At 56.0% G+C, this 13,210-nt stretch overlaps 2 protein-coding genes across 3 annotated transcripts in view; both read left to right on the top strand.

Annotated features, from left to right (window-relative positions):
* The window catches only part of Capn5 (calpain 5), a 51,677-nt gene that overhangs the window by 23,138 nt on the left and 15,329 nt on the right, over positions 1-13,210 (top strand). For both annotated transcript variants that reach the window (XM_021634783.2, XM_060367610.1), the window contains exon 3: positions 179-310. In XM_021634783.2, the coding sequence (XP_021490458.1) occupies positions 179-310 (132 nt within the window). The remainder of the gene's footprint in view (positions 1-178; positions 311-13,210) is intronic.
* Positions 1,013-8,308, top strand: Omp (olfactory marker protein). The gene has a single exon (XM_021634787.2). It carries the CDS (start codon positions 6,159-6,161, stop codon positions 6,648-6,650), a length of 492 nt encoding a protein of 163 aa, XP_021490462.1. The 5' UTR covers positions 1,013-6,158; the 3' UTR covers positions 6,651-8,308.

The following is a 13,210-nucleotide window of genomic DNA, read 5'->3' as shown; positions in this document are numbered from 1 at the left end:
CAGCACGCCTTAGTGGAAAGGGGTTGGGGAGGCTGGGGTTGGGGTTTGGTTGGCTCTATGTCTCCCATTCTGTGGGAGCCGGGGCCGGTGGAGCTCCACAAAGCGGAGAATCTCCTTCCTGCCTTGGAGGAGCACCTGTTCCCACAGGCCCTCATGCTGTTCCCCTCCCTCTCCACAGGACATCTGCGACGACCCCCGGCTCTTTGTGGACGGCATCAGCTCCCACGACCTGCACCAGGGCCAGGTGGGGAACTGCTGGTTTGTGGCAGCCTGCTCGTCACTCGCCTCCCGCGAGTCACTCTGGCAAAAGGTGAGCCTGGGGACGGAGGGTGGGTGCAGGGGCTATCCAAATAGCCCATGGTTCTTGCTGCCTGACAGGTGTGGCATCAGTGAGGCACTTCCTAAAGCCTGGTGCTGGGACGGGCTGAGCATCAGAGTTGGCAGACTGGCTTTTCCTCGCCTGTTTAGCCTGGGATCATCAGAGTAATTCCCGAAATGATTCTGATGTGTCCCCTCCGCTCTGAGGGACAAGGGTCCGTGGAGCAGAGAATCCCCCTGTGAAATGTGCACACTGCCCTGTGGTATGCTCAGTGTGGGGACCCCACTCAGCACTCAGGAACTGCGCTGTGCCACGGACAAGTCGCTGTCTTTTTCTGGGCCGATGTTTCTTGATTCCTGGGTTCGCGCTGTTGATGTTCTGGGCCAGGGACAAAGGTTTGGGGCTTGACGGAAGGGGTCCTGGACCTGCCGCTTGGACCTTTGTGGCAGCACTTGGCAGGAGGCCTTAAATACAGTACTTAAATACAGCACTTAATATAAATACCTTCCTGGGAGGAGAGGCCATCTTCAGTTACATGGTGAGTTCAAGACTAGTCGGGGTGTATGAAGTCCAGTCTGAAAGCCATGATGAAGAGGAGGAGGAGGAGGAAGAAGAGGGGGAGGGGAAGGAGAAGGGGGAGGAGAGGAGGGAGGAGGGGAAGGAGGGGAGGGAGGAGGGGGGAGGAGGAGGAGATGATATTGTTCTTATGGGACCCCTGGCAGTGTATGGGTAGCATAGATGGCTCTCAGTCAAGGATGCCCACACTGACCTGTATTCGAATAATTATTACATGTACAACATAAGAATGTTTCAGGCAGGGGAGATGGCTCAGCAGGTAAAGGTCCTTGATATCAAGCCCGTTTGTTCCGTAGGACCCACATGTCAGAAGGAGAGCACACACTCCCACAAGCTGTCCTCTGACCTCCATATGTGCCGCCTGATACACAAGTAAATAAGTTTAAGAATTTTAAAAAAGAAGGGTTTTCATGAAACAGGACACAAGGAATGGGCTTGTCCTTGGCATCTATCCGCCACCAGAGGGAGCTGTGTCCTTAGCCAAAGCTGAGACCATGCCAGGTACTCTATTATCCTCCCCTGGTCCTGCACACGGTGTGGGCCCTAGCCACCCAGGAGGTGTCTCTGTCAGGGTCACAGCAACTGCAGTTGTGGGCCCTTGGTGCTCAGATAGAGTCCACTGCCATGGCTTCTAGGGCGGAAAGTCCATGCTAGACAGCCTCACAGACTGGAGGACAAGAGAAGCTGTGTCCGCTGGGGGCATCGAGGGCCGGAGAACATTCAGACTGGAGCCATTCTCTGGGTGGAGGATGGTCCTCAGCCCTGCAGCCACCAGCCCCGACTCTGAACAGGGTCCCAGGGACTTGGCCTGGGGCTGGAGGGGCATGTGCTGCTCCGCCCTGCCCCGTAATTGCCTGTTTATCTGAGCCTGCCCTCTAGAGGTGAGCTCCCCAGGGGCAGAGCTGGCCCACGCCACCCCTCCCTGCTGAGCCTGGTGTGGTGAGGACCCAGAGAGCTTGGGCGACAGAGGGCTCCCTTTGAACGCAGGTCAGCGCTGTGGCTCCAACGCTGACCTTGCTGCCCATTTCCCCTGGGTGTCTGACAGCCTGGAGTTTAACCAGGACTAGCATTGACAGGGAAGACACTCATTTTGCTGCCTCGCCGTCTTGGCCTCCCGGGCCCTGCTCCCTGTCTAGCTGGCCCGAAAGGCTGAAGCTCCAACCACAGTGGTCTCGCCAGGAGTTCGACCCCATTGGGAAGTCTGGGCAAGGCTGGGTGCTCTAGGCTAATTGCATTCCACCTCCGGGTGCTGCCGTGGTGACAGTCCCCGGCTCGTGCAAGGAGGCCCTGGGGAGCTCATTACTGTGCCTGACATCCCCTGCTGTCCCCGCTGAGTGGGCCCTGTTTGTTGTCACCCTCTTGTTCCATCCTGTTGCCCGGCAGGGCCTCCCTCGCCCTACTCTGGTTTTTTTCCCCCTGGAAGGGCAGTAGGGGAGTGGCACCCTGAGTCCCCACCCAGCTGTACATCCCGGTGCCGAGCCTCAGGTGCAGCTGTGTCAGGTCTGGGACACTCTTGCCCCCTTCTCCAGGAAGCTGCTCCTTTATTTCTAGACCTCAAAGCGGCCTGGGGCTGGTGGGCACAGGCTTCAAAGCCAGCCAGGTCGAGTTTTCTGGTTGCTAGTCACAGACCTTGGGCCTCAGTGTGAACCTGCCTTTCCAGCCCCAGGGACAAATCGTGGGTGTTTAGAAGTTCCTTCCTCGCACACTTTGATTCTCTCCAACTCTACCCTTGTGTGTCCCACCTCATCATATATTCTGCAGGGCCCCCTCTCTTAGGGGTTCGATACGGCCTTCCCCAAGTCAGTAGTTTGTTCCCTCAGGCAGACAGTGCATTTGAGGTGATCAGGCTGTGTGAACCCACAATTAGAATGTGATTAAGCTAAATACTTGTCACCAGGTTCAGCTTAGGCCAGATCTTGGACTCGATGGGAGGTGCTCCCTCCAGTGCCTGGTGCAGCCCCAAACATGGGATGGGCCTGCTGCCTGCTGCCTGCGCCCAGCTGTCCAGGAGGAGGGTCAGGGAGTGAGGCATGGGACAGGCAATCCTGGCCAGCCTGGGGAGAGCCAGGGAGTGTTGAGAACAGACAACAGTCTTGGTTTCCAGTTCAAATACTTCCCAGCTTCAGGAATAGGAAGATCTGGAGTTCAAGGGCTGCTTGGCCTACTCATTAAACCCTTTCTCTATAACAACAGAAACAACAGTAAAGCGAGTGTTTCCCGCTCTGTCCCAGTGCACGCCTCAGTTATGAACGGGCTCACTGAGAAATGACGAGTGTAAGACTTAACCGTCTCCTCTGTGTGCAGTATGTTGTGGAGACGGGAGGCTGTGGAATACAGACCCGTGACGTTTGCCACCCAGAGGCAGCAGGGTTCGGGGTTTCCTTATTTCCTTCTAGTCCTTTCCCTTCCGGGGCTGAGCAGTTTCAATACACGCTCCTGCAGCCACAGATGCCACTTGAGAAGTGGCCTTTCCCTCCCGAGTTCCTGCTCCCTCCAGCGTTGGGTCGCTCCTCACGGGGTCAGTTGAGTGCCTGGCTGAGCTGCGTCCATTCTTTCCTCAGTGGCCACAACACTCCCCCTCCCCCAACCCCTTGCTGCCACCCGTGCTGTCTGTGAGACCCCTTCACAGCTGTCATAACTCCTTCACCCTAACTTCCTGCAAAGTGTACCCCTCTGCCTGGGAGTGGACCAGGCCTCCCCAGAGGTTCTGCAGCCCTGGATCCCCATCAGGAGAGGCTGCCCCCTTCCCCTTCCCTTGTGCTGCAGAAATCCGACTTCTTCCCCCTGCCTGGGTCTGTAGGTGCCAGCTTCCGTGGCCTCAGCCTCTGCCATTGCTGTCCTTGCCAGCTCGTTGTGCTGGCTTGCTGCCTGGCACAAAGTGCTTGCCACCTCTAACTTCTCAGCCTTCCTGGAGATCGTTGTGTCTGTGAGGTTAATACCTGTCCTCTGCCCTTTACCCCCATAACTCTGGCGTCAGCTCCATCCCATCTTCACCCACAGCTTGTCTAGACCCCTTTCCCTGAAGTGCTTCACACCCATCTCTACCTCACCTTCTAGGCCTCTGAGAACCTTAATCACCTTTTGTCCCGATCATTCATTCATTCATTCATTCCACATTCAGCATCTCTGCCATTCGCTCAACTTTCTGAGCATCCCCTGAGCATGGCAAGCCCTGTTCTCACTTACAAGTGCTGAGCACGACGGACACAACACTGCCCTGTCAGGAAGTCAGGAACCGTGGGAATGTCCTGGACACCAGACAAGGGCTGGCGCAGTTCGGTGGAAAGCACCTGCCTGCCGTGATGCGTGGCCCGCGCCTCCAGCCCCAGCCCCCTACTCACACTCACACCGCTGTCACACCGCACACTCTCACCTGCGCTCACTCACGCTCGTGCACACCCCTCTCTCAAACGCTTAAAGCAGACATGCAAATACAATCTGGGCTCACCACGTGGCGAGGCGGCAAAAGGAGCGTGCTGCCTGACAACCCAAGTTCAATCCCGGAGCCCGTATGGTGCGTGGAGAGAACCGACTCCCTCAGATTGCCCCCTGACCTCCACACGCCACACACACGCACACTGCACATGCGTGTACACAAACACAATGAGTAAATGCAATGGGAAAGCTCTTTAAAAAATCGGAACGTAGTGCTGGAAGCCCAGAGCTGTTTCTCGTCAGAGAGTTAGTGGATGTTCCTCAGTAACAGCTCTCGGCCTCACTGTCCGGAAGGTGGCGGGCGGGTGAGCAGGCTTCGTCTCCTCCACACTGTTCTCTGGAATTGCTGCCACGACCCGTCCCAGGGGTTGAGGTTCATCTGTTCTCCTCACACTGGGAGCTGGACCCAGGATCTTGTTCTTGTGAGGTGAGGGCTCTAGGCTGATGCCATTGAAGCTTCTCTTTCATCCTAAAACCCCTACTAGGGAGGCGGAGGCAGGAGGACTGTGAGATTGAAACCCGGCTATGTAACTTACCAAGATCCTGACTTAAAAGGAGCAGATCGAGGGGGTGCGGTTCCATTCTAGAGGCCTCGAGTTCAGTTCCCAGTACTGCAAAGACAAACAACCCCAAAATAAAAAGTCTGCCTCGATGACTCAGCACTTGGGAGGCTCAAGCAGGTGGACTGCTGGGACTTTCAGGCCAGCCTGGATGGCTACATGGTGAGACCTTGTCTCAAACAGAACAAAACCAGCAAGCTTTCCATCATGGTACCCTCTACTGTTCGGAATCCCACAATCCCACCGATGGACCTGGCTTCCATCTAGCAATGGCATGTGCTCTGGTCCCCTAGGCCCTGCCGGTTGTTTTCCGTTGCTGCGCCTCACCCCATGCCTCTTTCCTGTGGGCGACACCCTGACACAGCAGCATCTGTCTCTGCCCAGATGCGCGCATACACCCCGGCTCTGCCATCTGCCCCCACACACCACACCGCCTGAGTTCTGCCTCCCGCCGACACTCGCCGGTGTGCAGGTCTCCAGGTTCTTCCCTGGCCTCCTGTCTCCTTGGGGAGGTGGAGGGCCCGTGCAGGCAAAATGACTGGAAGGATTCTGGTGGGAGTGAGAGCCGGGCCTCTGGCTCTGTGATGCAGTGCGTGGTAGGATCAATCAAACCACAGCCTCCGGGAGCAGAGCCAGCCACCTGTCCAGCAGACGATTTGGGGTTTGAGAGCCTCGGGTTCAGAGGGGAGGTGACAGCTCAGTCCTAGTGTTGAAGAAGAGGGAGACGCTCAGGGCGTCTGGAAAGCAGGATTGACAGGACTTGGTGGGTGCTTGTGAGGGAATGGCAGGGGGGCGGGTAGGACAGGCACCAAGTAGGCACCAAGAAGGCTGTGTGCCGCTGGTGCTGCCCGTCCCCTCTTCCCGGGTGGTCTTCAGCTACCTCCACGTGTCTGTCTAAACCCCCGAGTATCTCCCGGCAGGGTATTCCATTCTTCACAAACAAGCGAGCCTCCAGCCTGCCACCACCACCGTAGTCAAGGTGGTTGCCACAGCAGTTGCCACCAGTGCTCCGGTCCCCCAGGAGCCAGTCACCCTCTAGCCTGCCTACACAGCCCGACATTACCTCTGAGGAGGCTGTTGGGCACACACTCATGTACGCCTTGCTCTGAGAGCTGGGTGGGGCTGGAAAGGGTCAGTGTCAAGGAGAGGCTGGAAGGGGAGGCGGAGCCTTCGGGTGCCTCTTCTCTTGGCACCCGAGGCTCCAGCCCACTTGATTCCTTGACGTTGGCGGGAGTGGTGGCAGCGGCGACAGCTGTAGCACTTGGGCCATGGCGGAAGACGGGCCGCAGAAGCAGCAGCTGGAAATGCCGCTGGTCCTAGACCAGGACCTGACCAAGCAGATGCGGCTCCGGGTGGAGAGCCTGAAGCAGCGTGGGGAGAAGAGACAGGACGGCGAGAAGCTGCTCCGGCCGGCTGAGTCCGTCTACCGCCTTGACTTCACCCAGCAGCAGAAGCTGCAGTTCCACCGCTGGGACGTGGTCCTGGACAAGCCGGGCAAGGTCACCATCACGGGCACCTCGCAGAACTGGACGCCCGACCTCACCAACCTCATGATGCGCCAGCTGCTGGACCCCGCTGCCATCTTCTGGCGCAAGGAAGACTCCGATGCCATGGATTGGAATGAAGCAGACGCCCTGGAGTTTGGGGAGCGTCTATCTGACCTGGCCAAGGTCCGCAGGGTCATGTATTTCCTTATCACCTTTGGCGAGGGCTTGGAGCCTGCCAACCTGAAGGCCTCTGTGGTGTTTAACCAGCTCTGAGGACAGCGCTGGCTGCCCTGCCTCTGGCCCGCACCTCTCCCCTGCCTGGACCTTCTTCCTCTTGTGTATTCCGGGGACATTCTTGTAGCCGCTCCTTCTGCGTTCATCTTGGCCAGAGGTCCCCTGAGTGCTGCATCCCCTGTTTCCCTGGAGCCAGTGCTGCGGCTCACAGGGGTGTCCCATGGCTCCGTAGTCTAGAAGCTGGACGCTGCTACAATAGACGGTAGAGGTCTTTTCAGTTCCGCGTGGGCAGACGAATGGGCCTCTCAGACACCTGCCATCTCTGCGTTATTGTGGTGGAGAGAGAGGAACTGAGAGATCGAGAGACTGACTGAGAGATCCAACCAGCCACTAGTCTCCTTCAGGGATGAGACACTGAGACATGGCAGGAAATGCCTCCTGGGGAACCTGGCAGGAAGGCATTTGCCCCTGTGGGCCAAAGCCGGAGTCAGGAGGTGAATGCCCAGTGGCACTCTGGCCGCCGGAAGGTCCTTCTCTCAGTGTTGGCATCAGCCCGCTGTGACCTTAGGGCCTTCAGGACACTGGGCAGGATGACAGGGCTTGATCTGATGGGCAGAGGGTGGCTGGCTTCACAGGTCTGGCCTAGGTTTCTATGGAAAAGTGAAAAACACACGTAGAAACTGACATGGCTCTGGCTACCCACAGGCAAACGTATATTGAGAGCCAGTAGCTATATTTGTATGGATGTGTGCCCGAGGCTGTTCCTGGTGAGAGATAAGGCTAACTTTAATTCGGTTGTTGGTCTGGTTCAGGGGCTTGGTTGAGGTGATCCTGGATGAGCCCTACTTGGTCAGGAGCTTTCCACACTGGGAAACTGAGGCTCCAGTGGTGAGGCAGAGGACTGAGTTAGAGGGATCCATGGCTTTGAAGCTAGAAACACTGATGTCCCTGTTAGGAAGGCTGGTCCTCGCTGCTCTCTGGTCAGGGACACGGTGTTGTGTCCTGCTGTCACCTCTCTGGGCATTTCCTGGCTGTTTTACTGGAGTGGACATGGGTGAGGCTTGGGGGCAGTTATGATGTCTAATGTCTGGCTCGATGCCTAGTGCTGTCCCTGGAGACTCTCCAGGGTAACCCACTCACCCACCTGGCAGGAAAACCGGCAATTATTGGCAGATTCAGTCCTACCCCAAGCTGCATTCTCCTTCACCCTGTACATGCTGAGAGCCTCCCTTTGTGGGGAATCCTGCCACCTAGCATCAGCCAGGGGACCCTCAGCAGTGCCCCGAGTTCTGTCTCGAGGCTGCCTCCACCCGGGATACCGATGCAGCAAGATCTGAAGGTGAAGGTAGGAGCTGTCCCAGTGCATAGGCTGTCAGGAGGGCAGGCCCCAGCTCAGAGCCAGGATCCTGGAGGCGGGAGATGGGCGGTGGCACTGGCCATTTGTACCGGTGGCTTTGCTCGGCGACATGCTTGCCGAAGCACTGGCTGCCTCTCATGGATTCTGCTGACTCTAGGGAGCCATACCTAGACCGTGCCTCGACCTTTTCGCCTCCCTTTCTGACCTCTCCCTAGAGCTCTATAGACCTCTTCGGTCCACACTGCCTGTCCCCGAACTCTGCCTCACTCCGTCTGCCCCGTGGGGACCTGAGTATCTGCTGTGCCTGTCACATGTCCCCAATAAAGACTGTGTGCCCTCACCTCTGTGGTGTGGTTTGTGTCTCTCACTGCGAGCTCATCTCACCAGATGCCTTCCCTCGTGGGTCCCTGCAGTTCTGAGGAGCTCCACCCTGCCAACCTTCAGGGTGAGGCTGAGGACTGCTCTCAGTGCTCATCAGGACTGGCTTTTACCTATCTTAGGTCTCCTGGATATCCTGCAGGTACCAACCCAGCCTCTTGAGGTATAGCAGCAAGCTGAGACCATGCTTGGGGCTGGGAGCATAGGAGTGACTGAGGACTAAGTCTAGAGGGCAGGTCTGATAGCAGGTCTTGGTCACTGCTGGGCTCTGTGTGCTCTAGGAGCCCCTGAGCTTCTCCGGGGCTTGACCTTCCAAGTAGAGTCCCTGGTTCTGTGCGGCATCTTTGAGACTTTCTCCTCTGACCCGGCACTGGGATAGCTGCAGATGGTGTCACCTTAGAGCCCCCTTGATCTTTGACAATTCAGCCCTCATTATCTCCAATATCACCCATTTTTGAGTAGGGACAAACTGAGGCCCTGTGGAGGAGGCCTCCATCCTGGGACATGGAGGGGTGGGCTGGAAATCAGGCTCTGAGCCCTTGGACCTTTGATCCCACAACCGTGACCTCCTGCGATGGGCTTCCATCTCTTCTGAGGACCCAGGCATTTTAGGAAAGCTCCCCACAGAGAAAGATGTCACAGTGAGGTCACTCATCAGGACAGGTTTCCAGAGGGCTCCACGGGTTGGCTGGCAAATGCCCCTAGCTTCAGAACAGTCTGGCATGGGTTCCCCTCAGCTTTTGTCACCTTGGCCCACTCTTAGCATCCAGAGGCACTTCCCTATGCTGGCTCCCCACTGGCTCGGGAGCCTCCGTGTTCCCCTCTGCCCCCATTTTTATCCAGCCAGCCCTGAAGCTGGCTTCTGAAAGGGGCAGAGTCCAGCTTCCAGTTCTTTGTGAAGTGCAGCGGCCCGGCCCCATCCCCAGAGTGTGTACAGCACACAGGACCCATTTGCCATGGAAACCACTGAGAATCATGGAGCAAAGGGTCCTGCTGCCCTGGAGCCTCTGCCTGCCAGAGAGCCGCTGTCTGTAGCTGTTCTGCCAGCCACTGACCTGCCCTGTGGCCCCGGACAACCTCTCTAGGCCTGTTTCCTATCCGGCAACCAGTGGTGCCTTCCAGCAGTGCTGGGAAGGTCAAATGAAGTCACCATTCACTTGATACTATCCCAGGGACTCCTGCGAACTCTGTACCACCTTGAGAAGGGTTGGAAGGTCTATTCACTGAACAGAAACTTGAGGTTCAGAGATGTGAAGGGCATTGCCTGAGCCTGCACAGCAGGCCAATGCTGATGGTGGCGGGCGTTAGGAAGGGACAGGCAGGTGCCAGGACAGGCCTTGTGATCCATCATGCTGTGCCTAGAGAGTGGAAGGCCAGAGTTCTCCTGCGCCATGAGCAGGTGTCACTGTGGCCCCAGCAATGTCGGCCACCTGAGCTCTGGCCTCACTGTTCTGGGGACACAGGGATGGTACGTGACTTCCTGACCTCTCCATTCACTGCATGTGAAATCTGGAGAATTCGAAGCCTATGAAATCAGAAGCCAAGACTTGAGGAATACCACAGCAGGGAGCTGCTAGATTCTAGGTGTGACACCTCACCCGGCTCAGGTGACACAGAATCCTTCTTGCCACCCCACCCTGCCATTTCATCAGGGTTGCTCAGGAATGCCCAAGGCTAACCTTTGGGATCTAAGGCGGGATCTGGAAAACTCCTGCCTGTCCCCCATTCTTCACACTCACTTTCACACTTGCTCACACTACACACAGGTCCTGGCCAACTGCTACCCTTCCTGGGCTCTTGACCCCCAAGCCTAGTGTAGACAGGGTCAGCTGCTGAGCAAGGGGATTCCAGCCAGATGCCTGATGTCAGAAAAGTTCCCAGGAAACTCAACACCAGATGGTGCTATGGGTAACCCTTTCTGCACTGTGTGGATCCCATCTGGAGCCTGCGAGGGGCTCTACATCCCATAGCCCCTCTGCTGGAGCCCCTGAACATCACACATACAGGTGAGGGCGGAGGGGAGAGGAGAGGGAGAGAGGGGGCAGGAAGAGGAGAGAGTGGTAGTGGTGGAGGTTCTTGGTGACTGGGGAAGTTGTCTCCCTGCCCCTAGGTTCTCAGACTGACAGCCCTCTAGAGTGTAAGATTCCCCAGGGCCATCTGTCAGCCTTGTAACCGCCCTGGAGGTGGGGGCAGGAGACTTAGGAGCCTCACACTGACCAGCATTAACGTTTCCCAGCCAGCTTTGGTGCTGGCTGTGCTGGGTGCTAGGGATCTGAGGAGGAGCCACATTTGCCCCCTCAAGGAGATGCCTCCAACTGGGTGGGTCAAGAGACTAGTGCTGGCCAGCCAAGAGGGGCTGCCCAGCTGCCTGGGGTTAGCCTCTTGGGGATAAGGGAAGGGCCAGTGCAAGCAGGGCCAGGCGCCTGAGACATGTGTGAGGCCTCGAGGGGTGTTTGCAGTCAGAGTAGATCCCTGTGGGGCCTAAAAGGAGGAAATGTTGGGGGATGAGGTGAGAAGCAGAGTGGCCCCCCTTCCCTCCTGAGGGTTCCCACCGCCAGGTCAGGCTCTGGTGTCCCCGGTGACATGTAGGGGCCACAGAGCATCCCTTCACAACAGCCTCTCTCAGCCCTACCGCGTCTGTACTCCTCTCCCTTCCTCCGTGAATGTTGATAGTTCTGAAAGAGAAGGACTCACTAGAGAGATGATTCAGCAGTCAAGAGTGCTTGTTGCTCTTCCAAGGGACCGGAGTTCGACTCCCAGCACCCACATTGTGGCTCACAGCCATCTGTGCCTCCTGGCCTCTGCAGGCACCAGGCATGCAAGTAATATACAGGCAACATACCTATACACATTAACTTCTAAAATGTATGTGTATGTATGCATACATACACACATACATATATATATTTACTATAATGCTAATATGCAACCAGAATATTTTAAAGGAATCCAAAATGTTCAGAACCCAATATGCCAACTTCAGGTCTTTTTGGTATTTACATATACTTTACTCATTTAGTATCCTGATCTGAAACTGCTAAATCCATGGCTGCAAGGTCATAAATCTTCTGAACATCATGTCAGTGCTGAGAAACCTTCAGGCTTGGGAGTTCAGGTTTCCGGTTAGGGGAAGGCTTCCTTGAGTCGTTAAGTACACAGTAAACACTCTAGTTTCAAAGGTGCACAGGGCCTTTGGGATCCCAACAACCCCTAATGGCCGTGGCCCAGACGCCCTCTCTTCTTTTCATTTCCCCTGCAACTTATTAATCAAAGAAACTGGGTCATTTGTTGTGTGGTTTTCTCACTGGGTGGATTGTGTTGGCTACATCCTCACAGGGGATGCTTGACACCATCTCTGGCCCCTGCACTTTTGTAACCCTGCATCTGACCCAGGGGTTTGACAAGATTCAGAATTTAGGGGTATTTTTTTTTACATTCAGAAGTTATATCTTGTCTTCTTGAACCCTTTCTCTCTCTCTCTTTCTTTCTTTCTTTCTTTCTTTCTTTCTTTCTTTCTTTCTTTCTTTCTTTCTTTCTTTCTTATGGTGTGACATGAACAATGAATCAACCTTTATTAGGTTTTGTTTTTGTCTTTCAGACAGGGTCTCGTTTCCGAGGCCGGCTAGAAGCCGGTATGCAGTCGTGTGGGAATTTCTGGCCTCCCTTCTTCTGCCTTCTAAGTGCCGGGACTGCAGGCATGAGATGCCGCACCGGGTTCATTTGGGGCTGGGGAGCCAGCCCAGGCTTCAGTTAGTTCAGCCCTCCCCCACTAGTGCGCGATATTCCTAGTCCTTATTAATTCTTTGAAACAGGGTCTATCTCAGGCAGCCCTGGAATTCAGTCTTCCTGCCTCCAGCTCCCCAACCTCTACCGCACAACCCAGCGTTAGGATTTTATACCGACAGCCATTAACGCGTCAATGGTTTCAAAATAAAGCTGACTTGATAGCGTCCTTTCTCCCTCGGTTATTACCTGGGTTTTCTTTCCTTCAGACAGAGACACCCCACCCCTCCTTTCCTTGCTCTTTGGTTGCCCTCCGGTGTGCTGTGCAGAACAGGGCAGTGTCTGTGTTTCACCCTTTAAATTTCTCATCTCAAGAAGTAAATCGATTCCTCTGGCCGTGACTGTTCCGGGTCACTATGACCTCGTGAACTTTAATGCACTCACACCATGTTCCATGCCGCTCCCTTCCTAAAGCTCAGGCGGGTCTGGTTGCGGGGCAGCTCCCCGAATCTCTTGGCTTTAGCCACCGAGGCTGGGGGCCTCCTTGACTTGTGACATAGCCAGATGTGACGTGGCTGGATGTGTCTGGACTGCCTCCTCCCACCCTGTTGCCCAGCAGGCTGCAGGGGGCTGAGGGTGAAAAGCTGCCATTTCTAATGGCTGTGATGCAGGAGGGGATATGGGGTCCCCAGAGATCCCGATGCCAGATCTCCAGCCCTGGAGCCTCATTAGTGGCTTCTTGGGCCACAGCAGGCTCGGGGCCAAAGCCTGAGTTTGACTAATGACCCTCCCAGGTCCCAGCATACCTCCCCACGCCCTTTGAGGGCTCCTCCTCCCTTCCCTTGCAGTCCAGAGCACCCAGTGCAGAGTGTCTGGGGAGGAGGCAGTGAGGCAGTGGGCCAGGCTCTCTGCTGTTGGGTATGGTTCTGTGTCCTCGGACAGCTTCTCTGGACCTCAGTTTTCCCATCTGTGCAGTGGGATGGCACCTTCTGTGGGCCCCCTTTTTTTGCCCAGTGTTCTGCCTTCAAAGCAAGCCAGGGAGGCAGTGTAAGGGGTCAGAACGGAGTCTAACCTGGGAGCTGTTGTCTCAGAAGGTCACAGAGTTGGCTGAAGACAGAGGTAAGGAGAGAAAAGGAGGCAG

The sequence above is a fragment of the Meriones unguiculatus genome, chromosome 14 (genome assembly GCF_030254825.1).
Source record: "Meriones unguiculatus strain TT.TT164.6M chromosome 14, Bangor_MerUng_6.1, whole genome shotgun sequence".
Lineage (NCBI taxonomy): Eukaryota > Metazoa > Chordata > Mammalia > Rodentia > Muridae > Meriones > Meriones unguiculatus.
This window is presented reverse-complemented; position numbering and strand designations above follow the sequence as displayed.